Genomic DNA, 16,323 nt, shown 5'->3' with positions numbered 1-16,323 from the left:
CGTTCCGATTGGTCACTACTGACGCCGCCAGCGTTCTGATTGGCCAACAGTGCCACCAGCGTTTCGATTGGTCAATACTGACGCTGACAGCGTTTCGACTGTTCAGCGATGCCGCCAGCGTTCCGACTGGTCAATACTGACGCCAGTGTTTCGACTGACTTTATGTTACCTGATTGAGCACCTGAAACTGGACCAGCAGCTCGTTGCTAGGCAGCGCCCACACCCTCACACTACCATCTGCCCCGCAGGTGACAAAGTGATGCTCGTCTGGACTACATACCACGCCGTTCACCTACACACACACACACACACACACAATGTGTAGATGTGATTAAAAAGACAGGTAACGATGCAGTGCCTTTTATACTCAAGTCATTTTCTTGTGTGTGTGTGTGTGTGTGTGTGTGGGCACACCTTGGTCTTATGGCCACTGATTAAGCGTATACTGGTGTTGTCTGTCCAGTTAATGTACCACAGCGTTCCTGCAGTTGTACCCACAATTCCCATGTCCATGACATCATCAAATGCTGCGCTCACCACTGTGCCGTCCAGCACCATCTCCTGCTCCAGTAGCACCCGAGCGTTGCTTATTGACCAGTGGAGAGAGAGAGAAAGATCAGACATGCTCGCTGCTTTCATATAAATTTGATACTGAATTTGTAAAAACAGTGAAGTTGGGGAAATTCTACTCCAGCTAACGGCATACGACTCTGATGAAAATAACAAAAGGCGGCCTTGGTGTATTCGTGGACGGTTTTCTTACCAGTCCTGCTTGCTTGCCTCGGTGTTGGAAGGTCTGAGCTTCTGCACTGCAGCCACTGACCACAGTTTTAATTTCTTACTGTTACTACCAGTGAGCAGCCTGTTCCCACGACACAGCAACACACCTACACACAAAAAAAAACCCAACACAAATATTTCTAACCCTCTTGTATACAGATGGACACGCAGCACTGAGAGGTTTCTCTCACCGATTTCACCGTCGTCAGCTTCCCAGGTCATGAAGCAGCGGTGTGTGTTGCAGTCCCACACACACACCCGGCCACTGTTCGTCCCAGTGTACAGGATGAAGTTAGCGTCGTAACAAAGCGATGTGACCTCAGCCTCGCCGATCTCCTCTGGCAAACCCACGGTTTGGACCTAGAAGAAGTAGTACAGAAAAGGTCGAGTCACAGAAAAGGAGGCGTGGCTTCTGTGCTCGTCAGAGTGCGCATACCTGTAGCTCCGCTCCTCGGCCGCGTGTCTGTACGTAGCAGAAAAAGACGGCGCCGGAGCCGACGTACGCGAGTTGGCTCGCACTGCTGGGGCAGAACGCCGCCTCGTGTAGCGGGACGCTCGCGCTGATCGAGCAGAGCAGCTCGAACGAGTACGTGCTCCACAGTGCCACTGTCGATTCCTCAAAATCCCCTGCACACACCAGATAGGATCTTATTACACCCCAGTAACTCCTCACTACATCGACTTTAATACTGTTTGGAATAAATTTATAATTAAGGCAAGAAGCAACGTCATTTAACCCACCTACTGACATCAAGTAGAGGTCATCTCGAGAGAAAGCCAGACTCTGCACCGAACACTTGTGGTACAAAATACCGTTTCTGCGTGACCCGTCTTGAACGTTCCATATGCAAATGAGGCTCTTGGACGACACCCCGCCTCCTGACGCAGAGGCCACTGTCTAGATCAGCATTATTGATTATTTTCCAACAACAGCATGTGCTTTATTATTATTATTATTCAGTCTTGTATAAGCTGCAAGTACAAATATTCTGTCCAAGTCTTTTTATGTGCTTCTATGAATATTAACATACTTCAATTAAACATTTTATTCAGATAAGGCACTCGACCTGCTTCCTAGAGCAGTACCTGGGTATCGTGCGTTACGGCGAGGGTTGAGATCTCCTCGCTGTGGCCGAGCCAGTGTCTCTGAGAACCGTTGTGGAGATTCTCCACCACCACCACACACCCACAGGAGTACACAAACAGACCTACAGGAACACGGGCACATAACATGCTCTGTTCAAACTAAAATGCACAAGTCAACACACACACACAAGCTCCAGGGAAGGTTTTTTTTTTCTTTTCTTTATTTTGCAGAAAATATTGTGCAATATTGCATTATCCTCCTCACAAAATACATCTCAAGCGGTGGATGTTGCACCCAGTGGTTAAAGTGTAAGTTTTAACTTATAACTTAAGGCCTGGTTAAAACTATGCTACTTATCTCAAAGGTAGTTCTTAAATTCAAACCTACAGAAAATTTGTAGTGCGCGAGTGCGATTAGTGCAATTGGCTACTAAAGTCTACAGTAATGTTGACTCAGTCCCTTGCAGCGCGCGCACACACACACACAAGGCATGATCAGATATTCCATGTACTGTTCACCTGTGTCTGGATTCCAGACCATGTTGCTCCGCCCATTGCCATTGTAACCAATCACAGCTTTGAGGCTAAGACCTTCTCGTCCTGGAGGTGGAGTTACAGCTCCCTGAAAGAAAAGAGGAGTGAGTCAGTCACAAAGTCACTGAAACAGCCAGTGGGTGAGTGGGTAGTCAGTCGGTCGGTGGGTGAGTGGGTCGGTGGGTGAGTGAGTGAGTCGGTGGGTGAGTCAGTCGGTCGGTGGGTGAGTGAGTGGGTCGGTGGGTGAGTCAGTCGGTCGGTGGGTGAGTGAGTGAGTGAGTCGGTGGGCGAGTCAGTCGGTCGGTGGGTGAGTGAGTGAGTCGGTCGGTGGGTGAGTGAGTGAGTCGGTGGGTGAGTGAGTGGGTCGGTGGGTGAGTGAGTGGGTCGGTGGGTGAGTCAGTCGGTCGGTGGGTGAGTCAGTCGGTCGGTGGGTGAGTCAGTCGGTCGGTGGGTGAGTCAGTCAGTTGGTGGGTGAGTGAGTGGGTCGGTGGGTGAGTCAGTCGGTTGGTCGGTGGGTGAGTCAGTCGGTTGGTCGGTGGGTGAGTCAGTCGGTTGGTCGGTGGGTGAGTCAGTCAGTCCGTGGGTGAGTCAGTCAGTCGGTCGGTGAGTCAGTCAGTCGGTCGGTGGGTGAGTCAGTCGGTCGGTGGGTGAGTCAGTCGGTCGGTGGGTGAGTGAGTGGGTCGGTGGGTGAGTGAGTGGGTCGGTGGGTGAGTCAGTCGGTCGGTGGGTGAGTGAGTGGGTCGGTGGGCGAGTGAGTGGGTCGGTGGGCGAGTGAGTGGGTCGGTGGGCGAGTGAGTGGGTCGGTGGGCGAGTGAGTGAGTCGGTGGGCGAGTGAGTGAGTCGGTGGGCGAGTGAGTGAGTCGGTGGGCGAGTCAGTCAGTCGGTGGGTGAGTGAGTGAGTGAGTGGGTCAGTGGGTGAGTGAGTGGGTCAGTGGGTGAGTCAGTCAGTCGATGGGTGAGTGAGTGGGTGAGTCAGTCGGTCGGTGGGTGAGTCAGTCGGTCGGTGGGTGGGTGAGTCAGTCAGTCGGTGGGTGGGTGGGTGAGTCAGTCAGTCGGTGGGTGGGTGGGTGAGTCAGTCAGTCGATGGGTGGGTGAGTCAGTCAGTCGATGGGTGGGTGAGTCAGTCAGTCGGTGGGTGGGTGAGTCAGTCGGTCGGTGGGTGGGTGAGTCAGTCGGTCGGTGGGTGGGTGAGTGAGTGGGTCGGTGGGTGGGTGAGTGAGTGGGTCGGTGGGTGGGTGAGTGGGTCGGTGGGTGGGTGAGTGGGTCGGTGGGTGGGTGAGTGGGTCGGTGGGTGAGTCAGTCAGTCGGTGGGTGAGTGAGTGAGTCAGTCAGTCAGTCAGTCGGTGGGTAAGTCAGTCAGTGAGTCAGTTAGCCACTTCGTTCTAGATTCAGTGAGCAAGTGTGAGTGATTCAGGTGAGTCAGTCAGTCAGTGAGAGAGTCAGTGTACGAGTCAGTCAGTCAGTGAGAGAGTCAGTGTACGAGTCAGTCATTCTTTCAGTCAGTATTTTGGGTGGTCTACTTTCTCAGTTTGAAATAACATTCTCAAAAAATAACAAGTACTACTTTTATGTATTGATGAACATTTGATAAACATAAAATTAACATTTTATGGTCATTTAATAGCCAAAATTGTTTTTTTTTTAATCTATCTTGATGACCAATGAGGAACACCCCCCCATGTGTACCGGGTCAAGTGTAGACGTTTTGTAACGAGGCATAAAGTGTTTGTAACAGTCTGGACGGATCAGCTTCTTCTCCTCTCCTTTTCCCTCCACTATGGTCTGACTGACTGGACCATTGATCAATTTTGTGGCACCGCCCCTTTCAGTGACTCGTAGGAAAGAGGCGTGTCTTGGAGCAGGGGAATGGTCGGGGCCAGGTTGCACCTCTTCAACATAATCAGGGAGTGACAGGAAAGAAGAATCTGTTCCAAAAATAACAGGAGATCTGAAATCACACCCTGTTTACTAGTAGTGTACTATTTTGTTGCAGTGTCGTAAAAATAAATTGATCATCATGCAAGTTGAGGTTTCTGTAATGTCTGGTGCATAATGTGACTCACAAACACAGTGAGTGACATACTCCAGGGGAAGAAAGTAGCCTGCTTACCCTCATGCCCCGTCTTTTCTCTGGTGATCACGTCTAAAATGGACGGAGGCGAGGAAGGAAGAGGCGCCGCCTGTCGAGGCATCCCACTGGACAATTGTCCATTACACTCCACCTCACTGTGTTTCACAACCACTGAAGGAATCCAAAAACAAGTCAGATTAAAGGATACTATTTAATGCCAAAATGTGATTTACAGTGAGCGAGTCGTGTGAGCGAGTCATGTGAGCGAGTCGTGCGAGTGCGAGCGAGTCGTGCGAGTGCGAGCGAGTGCAAGCGAGTCGAGCGAGTGCAAGCGAGTCGTGTGAGCGAGTCGAGCGCAAGCGAGTCGTGTGAGCGAGTCGAGCGAGTGCGAGCGAGCGAGTCGTGTGAGCGAGTCGAGCGAGTGCGAGCGAGCGAGTCGTGTGAGCGAGTCATGCGAGTGCGAGCGAGTCATGCGAGTGCGAGCGAGCGAGTCGTGTGAGCGAGTCGAGCGAGTGGTGTGAGCGAGTCGAGCGAGTGCGAGCGAGTGGTGTGAGTGAGTCGAGCGAGTGGTGTGAGTGAGTCGAGCGAGTCGTGCGAGCGAGTCGTGCGAGCGAGTCGAGCGAGCGAGTCGAGCGAGCGAGTCGTGCGAGCGAGTCGAGCGAGCGAGTCGTGCAAGCCGTGCAAGTGAGTCGTGCGAGTGAGTCAAGCGAGTCGTGCCAGCGAGTCGAGCGAGTGCAAGTAAGTCGTGTGAGTGAGTTGAGTGAGTGCAAGTGAGTCATGCGAGTGAGTCGAGCGAGTCGTGTGAGCGAGTCATGTGAGTGAGTCGAGCGAGTCGTGTGAGCGAGTCGAGCGAGTGCGAGCAAGTCGTGTGAGTGAGTCGAGCGAGTCTGAGTGAGTGGTCATGTGAGTGCAAGTGAATTGTGTGAGGGCGTTGGGTGAGTGAGAGTGAGTCAGGTGAATGAGGCAGGTGAACGTGACTGAGTCAGGTCAGTGTGATTCATTCAGCTAAGTGCGAGTGAATCACTGATCATGTAATTTTTTTTTTTTTAAACCTCTCCTGTTCATTACTCCGCAGCACAGAAAACAACATTTCACGAATAAAACCTGGTGACACTGTTATAGGAAAATAATCAACAATGCAAAGTTACTGTCATCACCCTGAAGTTGATTATGTTCCTAGGAGTTTTATCCCTCTTATAAAACACGGCAATTTGCCAAAATTAACAGGAGTTTTATTCAATGAAGAACGACCCTTCATACTTTTTATGCATTTTAGTGACATTTAAAATGTTTTAGCAGCGATAATGCAAGTGATAAACAGTTCTTCTCTCACGAGCCTTTTTCCGCCTCTCGCTATGTTATTAAGACTCAAAACAGAACCTGTGATGTTACCAAGAAACCGGAAATTCATAAAGAACACTGACCTGTCTCAGGAGGAGAGCTGCTCCGGTCTTTCACTGCTCTCGGAGGAGACATGGCAGATACTGGTGATCTCAGACTGGGGTGGAAAATGAGAGAGATCATTTGAGAAGGGGGAAACAACAAACAACCAAACAAAGAATAAGATGACACTCAGAATAAAGTACTTTTACTTTTTTTTTTTTTGCAGACTGATGGGAAGTGGCAGGAATTTACCTGCAGGAAGGCACTTCCTGTGGACAGGCCAGGAAGTGCCAGAAAAAGATGGCGTCACCCACTGAAATCACACCCATCTGGTTGGGAGTGAAGCTCACCTGTCTAATGGGCTCCGAGTGACCGATGAATACCTGCAACACACACGTACACAGTTTTTCCAGCTATTAGATGCTTTTCTCTCCTTTTGCATGTGCTGCTCGTGAGATAAATAGTGACACGGTATCCTCCGTAATTATTTCACATTTCCATAAAAAGTGAACAACCGTGAGTGGATAAAATAAGTTACACACGATACAAACTCTCGATCCGTGTCAGGTTTTTCCTGGGGTATACGGTAATACGAGGTTGCACACATGGAACGTCATTTTTTTTTAACCAATAAAATCTAATCGTTGATGCACAAACCTGCGACTTGACGTCTAATTTCATGTTGTAGTCCCAGACCTTCAGCGCGTTGTATCCAGCAGTGAGCAGGTAGCGTCCGTCTTCGCTGACGGACAAAGACGCGCACTGATCCTTGTGCACCTCAGATACCTATCCACATTTAGGAGTGGATGACATACAGTGGGGCAAAAAAGTATTTAGTCAGCCACCAATTGTGCAAGTTCTCCCAGTTAAAAAAATGAGAGAGGCCTGTAATTTTCATCATAGGTACACTTCAACTATGAGAGACAGAATGGGGGGAAGAATCCAGGAAATCACATTGTAGGATTTTTAATGAATTAATTGGTAAATTCCTCGGTAAAATAAGTATTTGGTCACCTACAAACAAGCAAGATTTCTGGCTCTCACAGACCTGTAACAACTTCTTTAAGAGGCTCCTCTGTCCTCCACTCGTTACCTGTATTAATGGCACCTGTCTGAACTCGTTATCAGTATAAAAGACACCTGTCCACAACCTCAAACAGTCACACTCCAAACTCCACTATGGCCAAGACCAAAGAGCTGTCAAAGGACACCAGAAACAAAATTGTAGACCTGCACCAGGCTGGGAAGACTGAATCTGCAATAGGTAAGCAGCTTGGTGTGAAGAAATCAACTGTGGGAGCAATTATTAGAAAATGGAAGACATACAAGACCACTGATAATCTCCCTCGATCTGGGGCTCCACGCAAGATCTCACCCCGTGGGGTCAAAATGATCACAAGAACGGTGAGCAAAAATCCCAGAACCACACGGGGGGGACCTAGTGAATGACCTGCAGAGAGCTGGGACCAAAGTAACAAAGGCTACCATCAGTAACACACTACGCCGCCAGGGACTCAAATCCTGCAGTGCCAGACGTGTCCCCCTGCTTCAGCCAGTACATGTCCAGGCCCGTCTGAAGTTTGCTAGAGAGCATTTGGATGATCCAGAAGAGGATTGGGAGAATGTCATATGGTCAGATGAAACCAAAATAGAACTTTTTGGTAAAAACTCAACTTGTCGTGTTTGGAGGAGAAAGAATGCTGAGTTGCATCCAAAGAACACCAGACCTACTGTGAAGCATGGGGGTGGAAACATCATGCTTCGGGGCTGTTTTTCTGCAAAGGGACCAGGACGACTGATCCGTGTAAAGGAAAGAATGAATGGGGCCATGTATCGTGAGATTTTGAGTGAAAACCTCCTTCCATCAGCAAGGGCATTGAAGATGAAACGTGGCTGGGTCTTTCAGCATGACAACGATCCCAAACACACCGCCCGGGCAACGAAGGAGTGGCTTCGTAAGAAGCATTTCAAGGTCCTGGAGTGGCCGAGCCAGTCTCCAGATCTCAACCCCATAGAAAATCTTTGGAGGGAGTTGAAAGTCCGTGTTGCCCAGCGACAGCCCCAAAACATCACTGCTCTAGAGGAGATCTGCATGGAGGAATGGGCCAAAATACCAGCAACAGTGTGTGAAAACCTTCTGAAGACTTACAGAAAACGTTTGACCTCTGTCATTGCCAACAAAGGGTATATAACAAAGTATCGAGATGAACTTTTGTTATTGACCAAATACTTATTTTCCACCATAATTTGCAAATAAATTATTTAAAAATCAGACAATGTGATTTTCTGGATTTTTTTTTTCTCATTTTGTCTCTCATAGTTGAGGTATACCTATGATGAAAATTTCAGGCCTCTCTCATCTTTTTAAGTGGGAGACTTGCACAATTGGTGACTGACTAAATACTTTTTTGCCCCACTGTACTGTCGGTTTTAGTGTATATTCTGGAGTTGTAATCGTAGAGTGCCGAAACAGAAAAAGGATAAATGAACGAAAACAAGCTCACCTCTCTCAGTAGCCTTCCTGTGTTACTGTTGATCCACAGGATCTTATTGGCCGAAGTCGTGATGAGCAGGTGGGACAGGGAGGACGGCGAGAAACACACCTTTAACGCCGAATCTAGTGTCGTACTCTCAACATCTAATACACTCACATCCACACGGAGTAACTGAAACAGACAAAGTAAGCAAATCTTACGTTATAAGTGGCACAGTAAAATAATAATTACAATAACAACAAGCTCGTTTTGTGCTTGGACCCTTAAGAAGGTGTTCCTCAAGGGTGCTTTTTTTTTTCCCCTATTTTGAACGTTTTGTTAATTAATCCTTTTACTCCCATAGGGACCTACGCAAAATCTGATTATCCTCCCAACTCTTATTTACTTCCTGCTGTGCCAATCCAGTACTTTCGCCTAGATTTTCCAGGCAATGGAATTAGGACTCGAGTTGTTGCCTGGGTAAAACTACAGAACAGCTGGGCCTGATTAGCGATCATCTAGTAATTGGAAGCGGTCATGCAATGACGAGGGAAAAGCACTGAAGAACCGGGGGTACCCACTAGTGCAAGCAAATAGTCGCTGGGTGCAAAAATAGCACCAAGGCACAGGCCGTGTTGAAATTTAGGCCCTGTCCACACGGCAACGGATTCAGGTGAATCCGATACAATTGTTTATCGTTTCGGCCGCCTGGCGTCCACACGGCACCGGCGTTTTGGGTGCCCCAAAACGCAATCTTTTGAGAACGGGTTCCAGAGTGGAACGATCTGGCAACGTTGCCGTTGCGAAGTCGTCTGGATGAGCAGAACGGATTTGTTTACGATGACGTCACAACCACATGACTGTCAGTGCTTCACGCCGGGTAGAAGTGTAACGAACTCGATACGAGTTGTCAACAAATCCTATAACTTGGTTCATGAAACGCGCTTACAAAATATTTTCACTGTGAATATTTATTGTGTAATGGTGCAAGGTGAGAGCGAGAGAGAGAGAGAGAGAGAGAGAGAATAGCCCTTAGGGCAGAGTCAATCCCGCCAGCAAAAATGGGGAAAAAAAAAAAAGAGCGATCTCACCTCTTCAGATGTTAGTTTAAGTCCTACAATACATTCCTCAAAAAGGGCGTAGAACAACAAATTAATCCATCAACGTGTAGCATTCAATTTATTCCGGACCATTAAAGACGCCGCCTTCCGCGTAGAATCATACGTCATCCTCGCCGCCATATTGGATGGGTCAAAGCGGATAATAAAGGTGCCTCATTTATGTGCTGCGTTTAACTGTACCAACAGGTTTACCGTCCAAACGAGATCACATGGGATTACCTTTCACAGGTGAGACTGGAAAAATACTTTTCATTGTATTTGGTCATTATAATGTAATTTTACGAACAGATTTTTCTGACTTTCTGGCTAATATGAAGTCTCGCGCATAATAGTTTATGCGCATGCGTCCTTACTTCTTCTATTGTTCTGGTGTCTCCGAAGGGACCGTCTTACAGTGCCCCTAGAGGTGTGGCATGTGTATTGCATCGTTTTCAGCAAGCGTTGCCACATGGACCTGATATTTTACTGATCGTTGCCCATTTGGACGCGATATTTTTTTAAATAACATCTCGTTGCCGTTGTCGTGTGGATGTAGCCTTAGTAAAATTACGTCGCGTCTGGCTGCCGTCTACTGAAACAATTAAGACTTAACAGTCAAGTCGTTAGTGACCCATCACTAAAAGCAATTAAAGGGCATATTCTGGACCAATTTCATTTTTTTTTTTTTTATATGAAAGTATGTCCCTTTACACACTCATCCAGAAGGGTAATTTTGCACAAGGCCATCTGTCTACAGCAGAAAAAAATAAAACACGTCTGGAAAAATCCCAAGGGAGTCTGGAGCCAGATTCGTGACGTCACCTGCGGAACCGAGCTTTGCACGGTTTCAGTGCACAGCCTGTGTAGACCAAGCGCTCCCGTTTCTCTCTCATTGTCCGGTCTTTTGGAAAATGATGAGTACTAATCCCATCAAGATTGGTGTTGCTACACCCTCCTACGATACATCTGTTAACCATTTTAATAATTATGCGATAACGTTGAAGAAATTTGCAGAAAACCACCAGGTCGTTTTCTCATAAACAAACCAGCGCTGACGTAGGATTCAGAAGTAGGCGTCCCGCACGCGACGTCACGAAGATCAATGTTTGCCGGGAAATCCAAATGCAAAGTTTTTTCAGAGGCGGACCAATTCACCCACCTCAAATGGCTCGATTTCAACTGAATTTTTCTGGTATTGTGCAAGATAAAAAAAATTGCACAAAATGTTACAGATATTTGACCAAAGTTTAATCTAAAATAGGAGAATTACATTGATCTTGCTCCTGAATTTACCCATGATATGCACTTTAAAGTGCCATTCCACCATTGGATGTATTCTTTGGCATAAAATACAATATATTTTATGACAACATGACTAGACAGAGAAATCTTTTAGCTTCAAAATGATATATCAAACATAATTTTTTGACGACGACAAGTATATTAATTTTGCGACCAAAGTCACCTACCCTTTTAATTTCCGCGCGGTAGTGAAACGTGATGTCATCGGCAGGTTCCCCTTCTTGTGTACCACGTGTCGGTCTATTTTTAGACCAGGAAACCCCCAAAGTGAGAGAGTCATTTCTCCTCGTATATGGGGGCCAAAAAAATTGCGAAAAATTGAGTTAATCTTTCAGCTAGCTAGATTTATTGGTATTAGCTAGATTTATTGGTATTATTTTTATCGCGTTCTATCCGCCATTGCTGATAATATGTGCCACGTCACGTGGTACACAAGAAGGGGAACCTGCCGATGACATCACGCGCGGAAATTAAAAGGGTAGGTGACTTTGGTCGCAAAATTAATATACTTGTCGTTGTCAAAAAATTGTGTTTGATATATCATTTTGAAGTTAAAAGATTTCTCTATCTAGTGATACCATTTATATATGTTGTCAAAATATATTGCATTTTATGCCAAAGAATACATCCAATGGTGGAATGGCACTTTAAGAGCTGGGTTAAATCGAGCATGCCAGACTAAATAGGATCCGGTAATAAGAGACCCTGTTAATCACGGGCAAGTGGGCACGAGGTCAAGTAATTAAGACCTGGACTGTATGTGTTTAATATAGTTACGTATACCTCATCAAGCGAATGTGCATCCATGATGGTTACGATGTATTCTGTGGGACCAACAAACGCCAAGCGTTTACTATCCGAACTCACAGCCAAAGCGTCCGGGCCTCGATTTGTGCCTCGCGCAACCGTGTTACCTGTACAAGAGAATGAACACCAGCATTCGCCATGTGAAGCGCTTTCGAGATCACGGAAAAATGTCGACAACGTAATTTACATGTTCGTATTCCGATTAACGCGGGCTAACCTAGCACGCGGCGGACATTATATTCCGGTTGGGAAGCGTTATAGAGAGCGAGGTATCCCAGAGAGTCAGCGCTGTACAGGTGTTCGCCATCTGGAGAAAACGCCAGTCCCACGACGGCACCCTGGTGCTGTCTGAAACAACACAAAACACAGGTCTAGTGAACGCAATCATGCTGCAAGGGATGTGAGGCGAGTCCGCTTACGACAGCAATACGATTAAAAAAAAAAAGGTGTGTGTGTACCTGTGTTGTGCTAGTAAGCTGGACGTGGGAATGTCAAACACTCTGACGGTCCCAGAGCTGGAACCGCATGCGAAGACGGGCATCCTGGGATGGAACGCGACTGAGGACGGGGTGTCGTTATGATCGTCAGATACAAAGTCATACAGCTACATGGAGAAAGACGGAGAAATGACATCTTCACGACACACTGACTTTCTTTAACGCAGCTTTGCACAATAAACGGACGGAAGCAAACCTGCTGAGTGGAGTCCATGTCCCAGATACGGACGGTGCCGTCACGGGACGCCGTGGTGATCTGGCTCCGGGTTCCGTCCACGCTGAAGCCCAACACCGTGTCCGTGTGTGACCTCATTAGCGTGCGGTAACCGCGACTACTGACGTCCAGATAGCCGAGGTTTCCCGTTTTGGTGGCTGCCAGGACGCTCAGACCGTCAGAAGACACGCACACCAGACTAACTGGTCCTTCATGTTCTACACACAAAACAACATCTGGAAAAATTTTATAGAAGTTAAATGAGTGCTGGTGTGAGAGACAACTGGTACTGACCCGCCTCCAGAAAGACGGAGGAGAAGTCGAGAGGCCAGAGACGCAGGAAGCCGTCCTCCGAGCCTGTCGCACAGAACGCGCTGCACACACTGATGCTGTTCACTGCAATACCTGGCCCTACACACACACACACACACACACACACCTCACTCTCCTTGTCAGGACCTTCCATGGACATAACACATTGAAACTCCTTGACTCGGTCACCTGTATTCAAGGTCTGCTTCTCTCTGCAGTGGGCGTGGCTTTGCTGCGATGGGAGGAGCCTCCTGATGTTCTGAATCGTCACTGAGACATAGTCAATCTCCAGGATGTGGCCACTTCTACTGCTCACGAAGCTGCGAAGCCCACACACACACAAATTACAACACGCTCGTTCTAATAACAGCAGTACTGAGGCACACACAGCGCTCAGCGTAAATGAGTCCACCCCCTTTGAAAAGTAACATTTTAAACAATATCTCAACGAACACTAACAATTTCCAAAATGTCGACAAGACAAAGTTTAATATAGAGGTTTTCGACCTGACGTCATAGGGTCACGTGATACTGTTTACGCCGCCATTTTGGAGGTCAAACAACGCTTGTAATATCCATCTTCATCGCTTACTTTTATCGTAGAATGCCCGATACGTGTTGTGCAGTTAGCTGCCACAACAGAAGAGGGGATAAACCTGGATTAACGTTCCATAGGTTCCCGGCCGATCGACAGCGTCGCGAAAAGTGGATCGCGGCGATCAGGCGAGAGAATTGGCAGCCCACCGAACACGCGCGTTTGTGTGGCGAACATTTTGTCTCAGGTAACTTTTCCAAAAGTTTAAAGATATCGTATGTGAGATAAATGACAAATTATACATGTAGCCTAGCACCTAGCCTACACGTAAGCCCTGTTAGGCGGTGTTCAGGCAGAGATGGACAAAGTACCCAACTTCATTACTGAAGTCAAAGTACAGATCCCGCTGGTCAAATGTTACTCCGATACAAGTGAAAGTTGTCCAGTCAAATTTTTACTGAAGTACTTGCCATACCTGTCAACTTTGAGGTTTGAAAAAAAGGGATATTTCCCAGATTTTTAACTCAAAATAAGGGAAAATTTCGGAAAGTCATACCCTTCACCAAAAGTGGGTGTGTAGTTGAATGGGGGGCAATTTTCTATCTAGTATTTGTGATTTCCTGTACTCTGGTGCATGTTGGTGATAGCCAAGACCCAAACTCAATATGCTTATGGTTTATAGAGTGCATTTGTGAATAAACTATACATTTATTTTTATTTGCTTTCAGTGCTACCAGTTATTTCCCAAATTAAGGGCTAAAATACGTATCTTATGTTAAAATAAGAAAGGTGATTATATAACCAGTCAATAAATTCAATTCCATTGCAATTTATTATGGTTTTACCATAATAATGGCCTAGGAACGATAGATAGATAGATAGATAGATAGATAGATAGATAGATAGATAGATAGATAGATAGATAGATAGATAGATAGATAGATAAAGAGTAATAAAAGATATTAAACCAAGAGTGATTTAAAATGGGTAAGTTTCAGATAGAAAATAAAATAGACAATGAGTGGATAAAACAGTTAATACACCAATTAGTTTACACTAGGCTATTTATGAGGCCTTAGCCAGGACATACTTAATGTAAACATGTGTAGCTTACCTTTGATTATTTGGGAGGCTTTCGTTTTCCCCATGGAAAATTTCTTTGCGATGGAAGAGTCTGGGAACATTCCAGCCACGCTAATGGCTTTTTTCAAAATGGCGCCATCTACTTGTTGACATGGCAACGGTCACGTGGGTCGAAAACCTCTACAACATCTGTTTAACTTATAACGTGAAAGTAAGGTTAATAATATAAACTTAAGGTGATGATACACGGGGCAACTTTTTGGGCAATGTTGCCGAGCAATGTTGCTGGCAACGGGCAACTAGGTGAGACACAGGGCAACTTTTCAGGGCAACTAACAATGGGCAACAACAGTTAGCAATGGCAGTTTACAGTTAGCTAAAAAAAAAAAAAAATCGATGTCTTAATTTTTGCTGTGACCATTTAATCAAGCTGTCTGTTGTTTTTTAGAGCTTTGGTGAGGTAAATTCCTCCATATAGAATATTAAAATAACTTACCGGCGTAAAAACAGATGAGGAGTCTCTCCATCTCTTCACTCCACTGACACTGAGCGGCCGCCATATTTGTTTGAAATTTCTGATCCGAACCTCACCGGAGGTCACATGACTCGATACTCACGTTCTGATTGGCTTATCTCAAAAAGTTGCCAGAGATTATCAAAACCATTCAGAAAGAAACAATGTTGCCCAATCTCAATAGAAAAGAGTCAAAACGCAATTGCCCAGCAACATTGCTCGGCAACATTGCCCAAAAAGTTGCCCCGTGTATCATCACCATTAGATTACACATTTTTCAGTTTTACTCAAATTAGGGTGGTGCAAAAATGAGTACACCCCACAACAAAACTACTACATCTAGTACTTTGTACGGCCTCCATGATTTTTAATGACGGCACCAAGTCCTCTAGGCATGGAATGAACAAGTTGGCGACATTTTGCAACATCAATCTTTTTCCATTCTTCAACAACGACCTCTTTTAGTGGCTGGATGGAGAGTGATGCTCAACTCGTCTCTTCAGAATTCCCCATAGGTGTTCGATTGGGTTCAGATCAGGAGCCACTGAATCACTTTCACCCTGTTCTTCTTCACAAATCCAACAGTGGCCTTAGATGTGTGTTTAGTCATGTTGGAAAAGTGCACGACGACCAAGGGCACGGAGTGAGGGTAGCATCTTCTCTTTCAGTATAGAGCAATACATCTGTGAATTCATGATGCCATCAATGAAATGCAGCTGCCCGACACCAGCAGCACTCATGCAGCCCCACATAAGGACACTGCCACCATGCATTTTTCTTTGTATTCCTCACCTTTGCGACGCCATACAGTTCCAAAAACATTCATCTTGTTCTCATCACTCCAGAGTATAGAGTCCCAGTAGTCTTCATCTTTGTCAGCATGGGCCCTGGCAAACTGTAGGTGGGCTTTTTTGTGCCTGGGCTTTAGGAGAGGCTTCTTTCGTGGACGGCATCCATGCATGCCATTCCTCTGCAGCGTACGCCGTATTGCGTCACGGGAAATAGTCACCCCAGTTTGGCTTTCTACTTCTTTAGATAACTGCAGTGAACTCGCAGGCTGATTTTCTTCAACCCTTCTCATCAGAAGACGCTCCTGTCGAGGTGTTAACTTCCGTGGACGACCCTGTGAGATGGTTGCAGTTCCATCTGAAATTTTTGTACCACGTTTGCGACAGTATTCTGACTGATAAGTAAAGCTTTGCTGATCTTCTTGTAGCCTTCACCTTTGTGGTGGAAAGAAATTATTTTCTTTGGGGAATTCTGAAGAGACGAGTTGAGCATCACTCTCCATCCAGTCACTAAAAGAGGTCGTTGTTGAAGAATGGAAAAAGATTGATGTTGCAAAATGTCGCCAACTTGTTCGTTCCATGCCTAGAAGCCTTGGTACCGTCATTAAAAATCATGGAGGCCAGACAAAGTACTAGATGGAGTAGTTTTTGTTGTGGGGCGTACTCATTTTTGCACCACCCTAATTATTATTAACCTTACTTTCACGTTATAAGTTAAACAGATGTTATATTAAACTTTGTCTTGTCAACATTTTGGAAATTGCGTTGAGATATTGTTTAAAATGTTACTTTTCAAAGGGGGTGCACTCATTTACACCGAGCGCTGGACATGAGCGTGAGTTC

General features: G+C 46.2%; 1 protein-coding gene across 3 annotated transcripts in view; it reads right to left on the bottom strand.

Moving 5' to 3' along the window:
- Window positions 1-16,323, bottom strand: part of wdr90 (WD repeat domain 90) — a 59,199-nt gene that overhangs the window by 5,799 nt on the left and 37,077 nt on the right. For 2 of the 3 annotated variants that reach the window (XM_060921148.1, XM_060921150.1), the window contains 19 exons: window positions 12,543-12,880; window positions 12,231-12,466; window positions 11,996-12,141; window positions 11,755-11,885; window positions 11,514-11,644; window positions 8,359-8,520; window positions 6,512-6,640; window positions 6,107-6,237; window positions 5,896-5,969; window positions 4,511-4,642; window positions 4,087-4,325; window positions 2,386-2,488; window positions 1,867-1,988; window positions 1,522-1,678; window positions 1,217-1,407; window positions 972-1,140; window positions 764-887; window positions 415-586; window positions 170-292 (listed from right to left, as the gene is read on the bottom strand). In XM_060921148.1, the coding sequence (XP_060777131.1) occupies window positions 170-292; window positions 415-586; window positions 764-887; window positions 972-1,140; window positions 1,217-1,407; window positions 1,522-1,678; window positions 1,867-1,988; window positions 2,386-2,488; window positions 4,087-4,325; window positions 4,511-4,642; window positions 5,896-5,969; window positions 6,107-6,237; window positions 6,512-6,640; window positions 8,359-8,520; window positions 11,514-11,644; window positions 11,755-11,885; window positions 11,996-12,141; window positions 12,231-12,466; window positions 12,543-12,880 (3,010 nt within the window). The remainder of the gene's footprint in view (window positions 1-169; window positions 293-414; window positions 587-763; window positions 888-971; window positions 1,141-1,216; window positions 1,408-1,521; window positions 1,679-1,866; window positions 1,989-2,385; window positions 2,489-4,086; window positions 4,326-4,510; window positions 4,643-5,895; window positions 5,970-6,106; window positions 6,238-6,511; window positions 6,641-8,358; window positions 8,521-11,513; window positions 11,645-11,754; window positions 11,886-11,995; window positions 12,142-12,230; window positions 12,467-12,542; window positions 12,881-16,323) is intronic. The other variant, XM_060921149.1, reaches the window with a different exon arrangement.

This window comes from Neoarius graeffei, chromosome 5 (assembly GCF_027579695.1).
Source record: "Neoarius graeffei isolate fNeoGra1 chromosome 5, fNeoGra1.pri, whole genome shotgun sequence".
Classification (NCBI taxonomy): Eukaryota; Metazoa; Chordata; class Actinopteri; order Siluriformes; family Ariidae; genus Neoarius; species Neoarius graeffei.
Note: the sequence above shows the minus strand (reverse complement) of the source record. Positions and strands in the feature narration are given on the sequence as shown.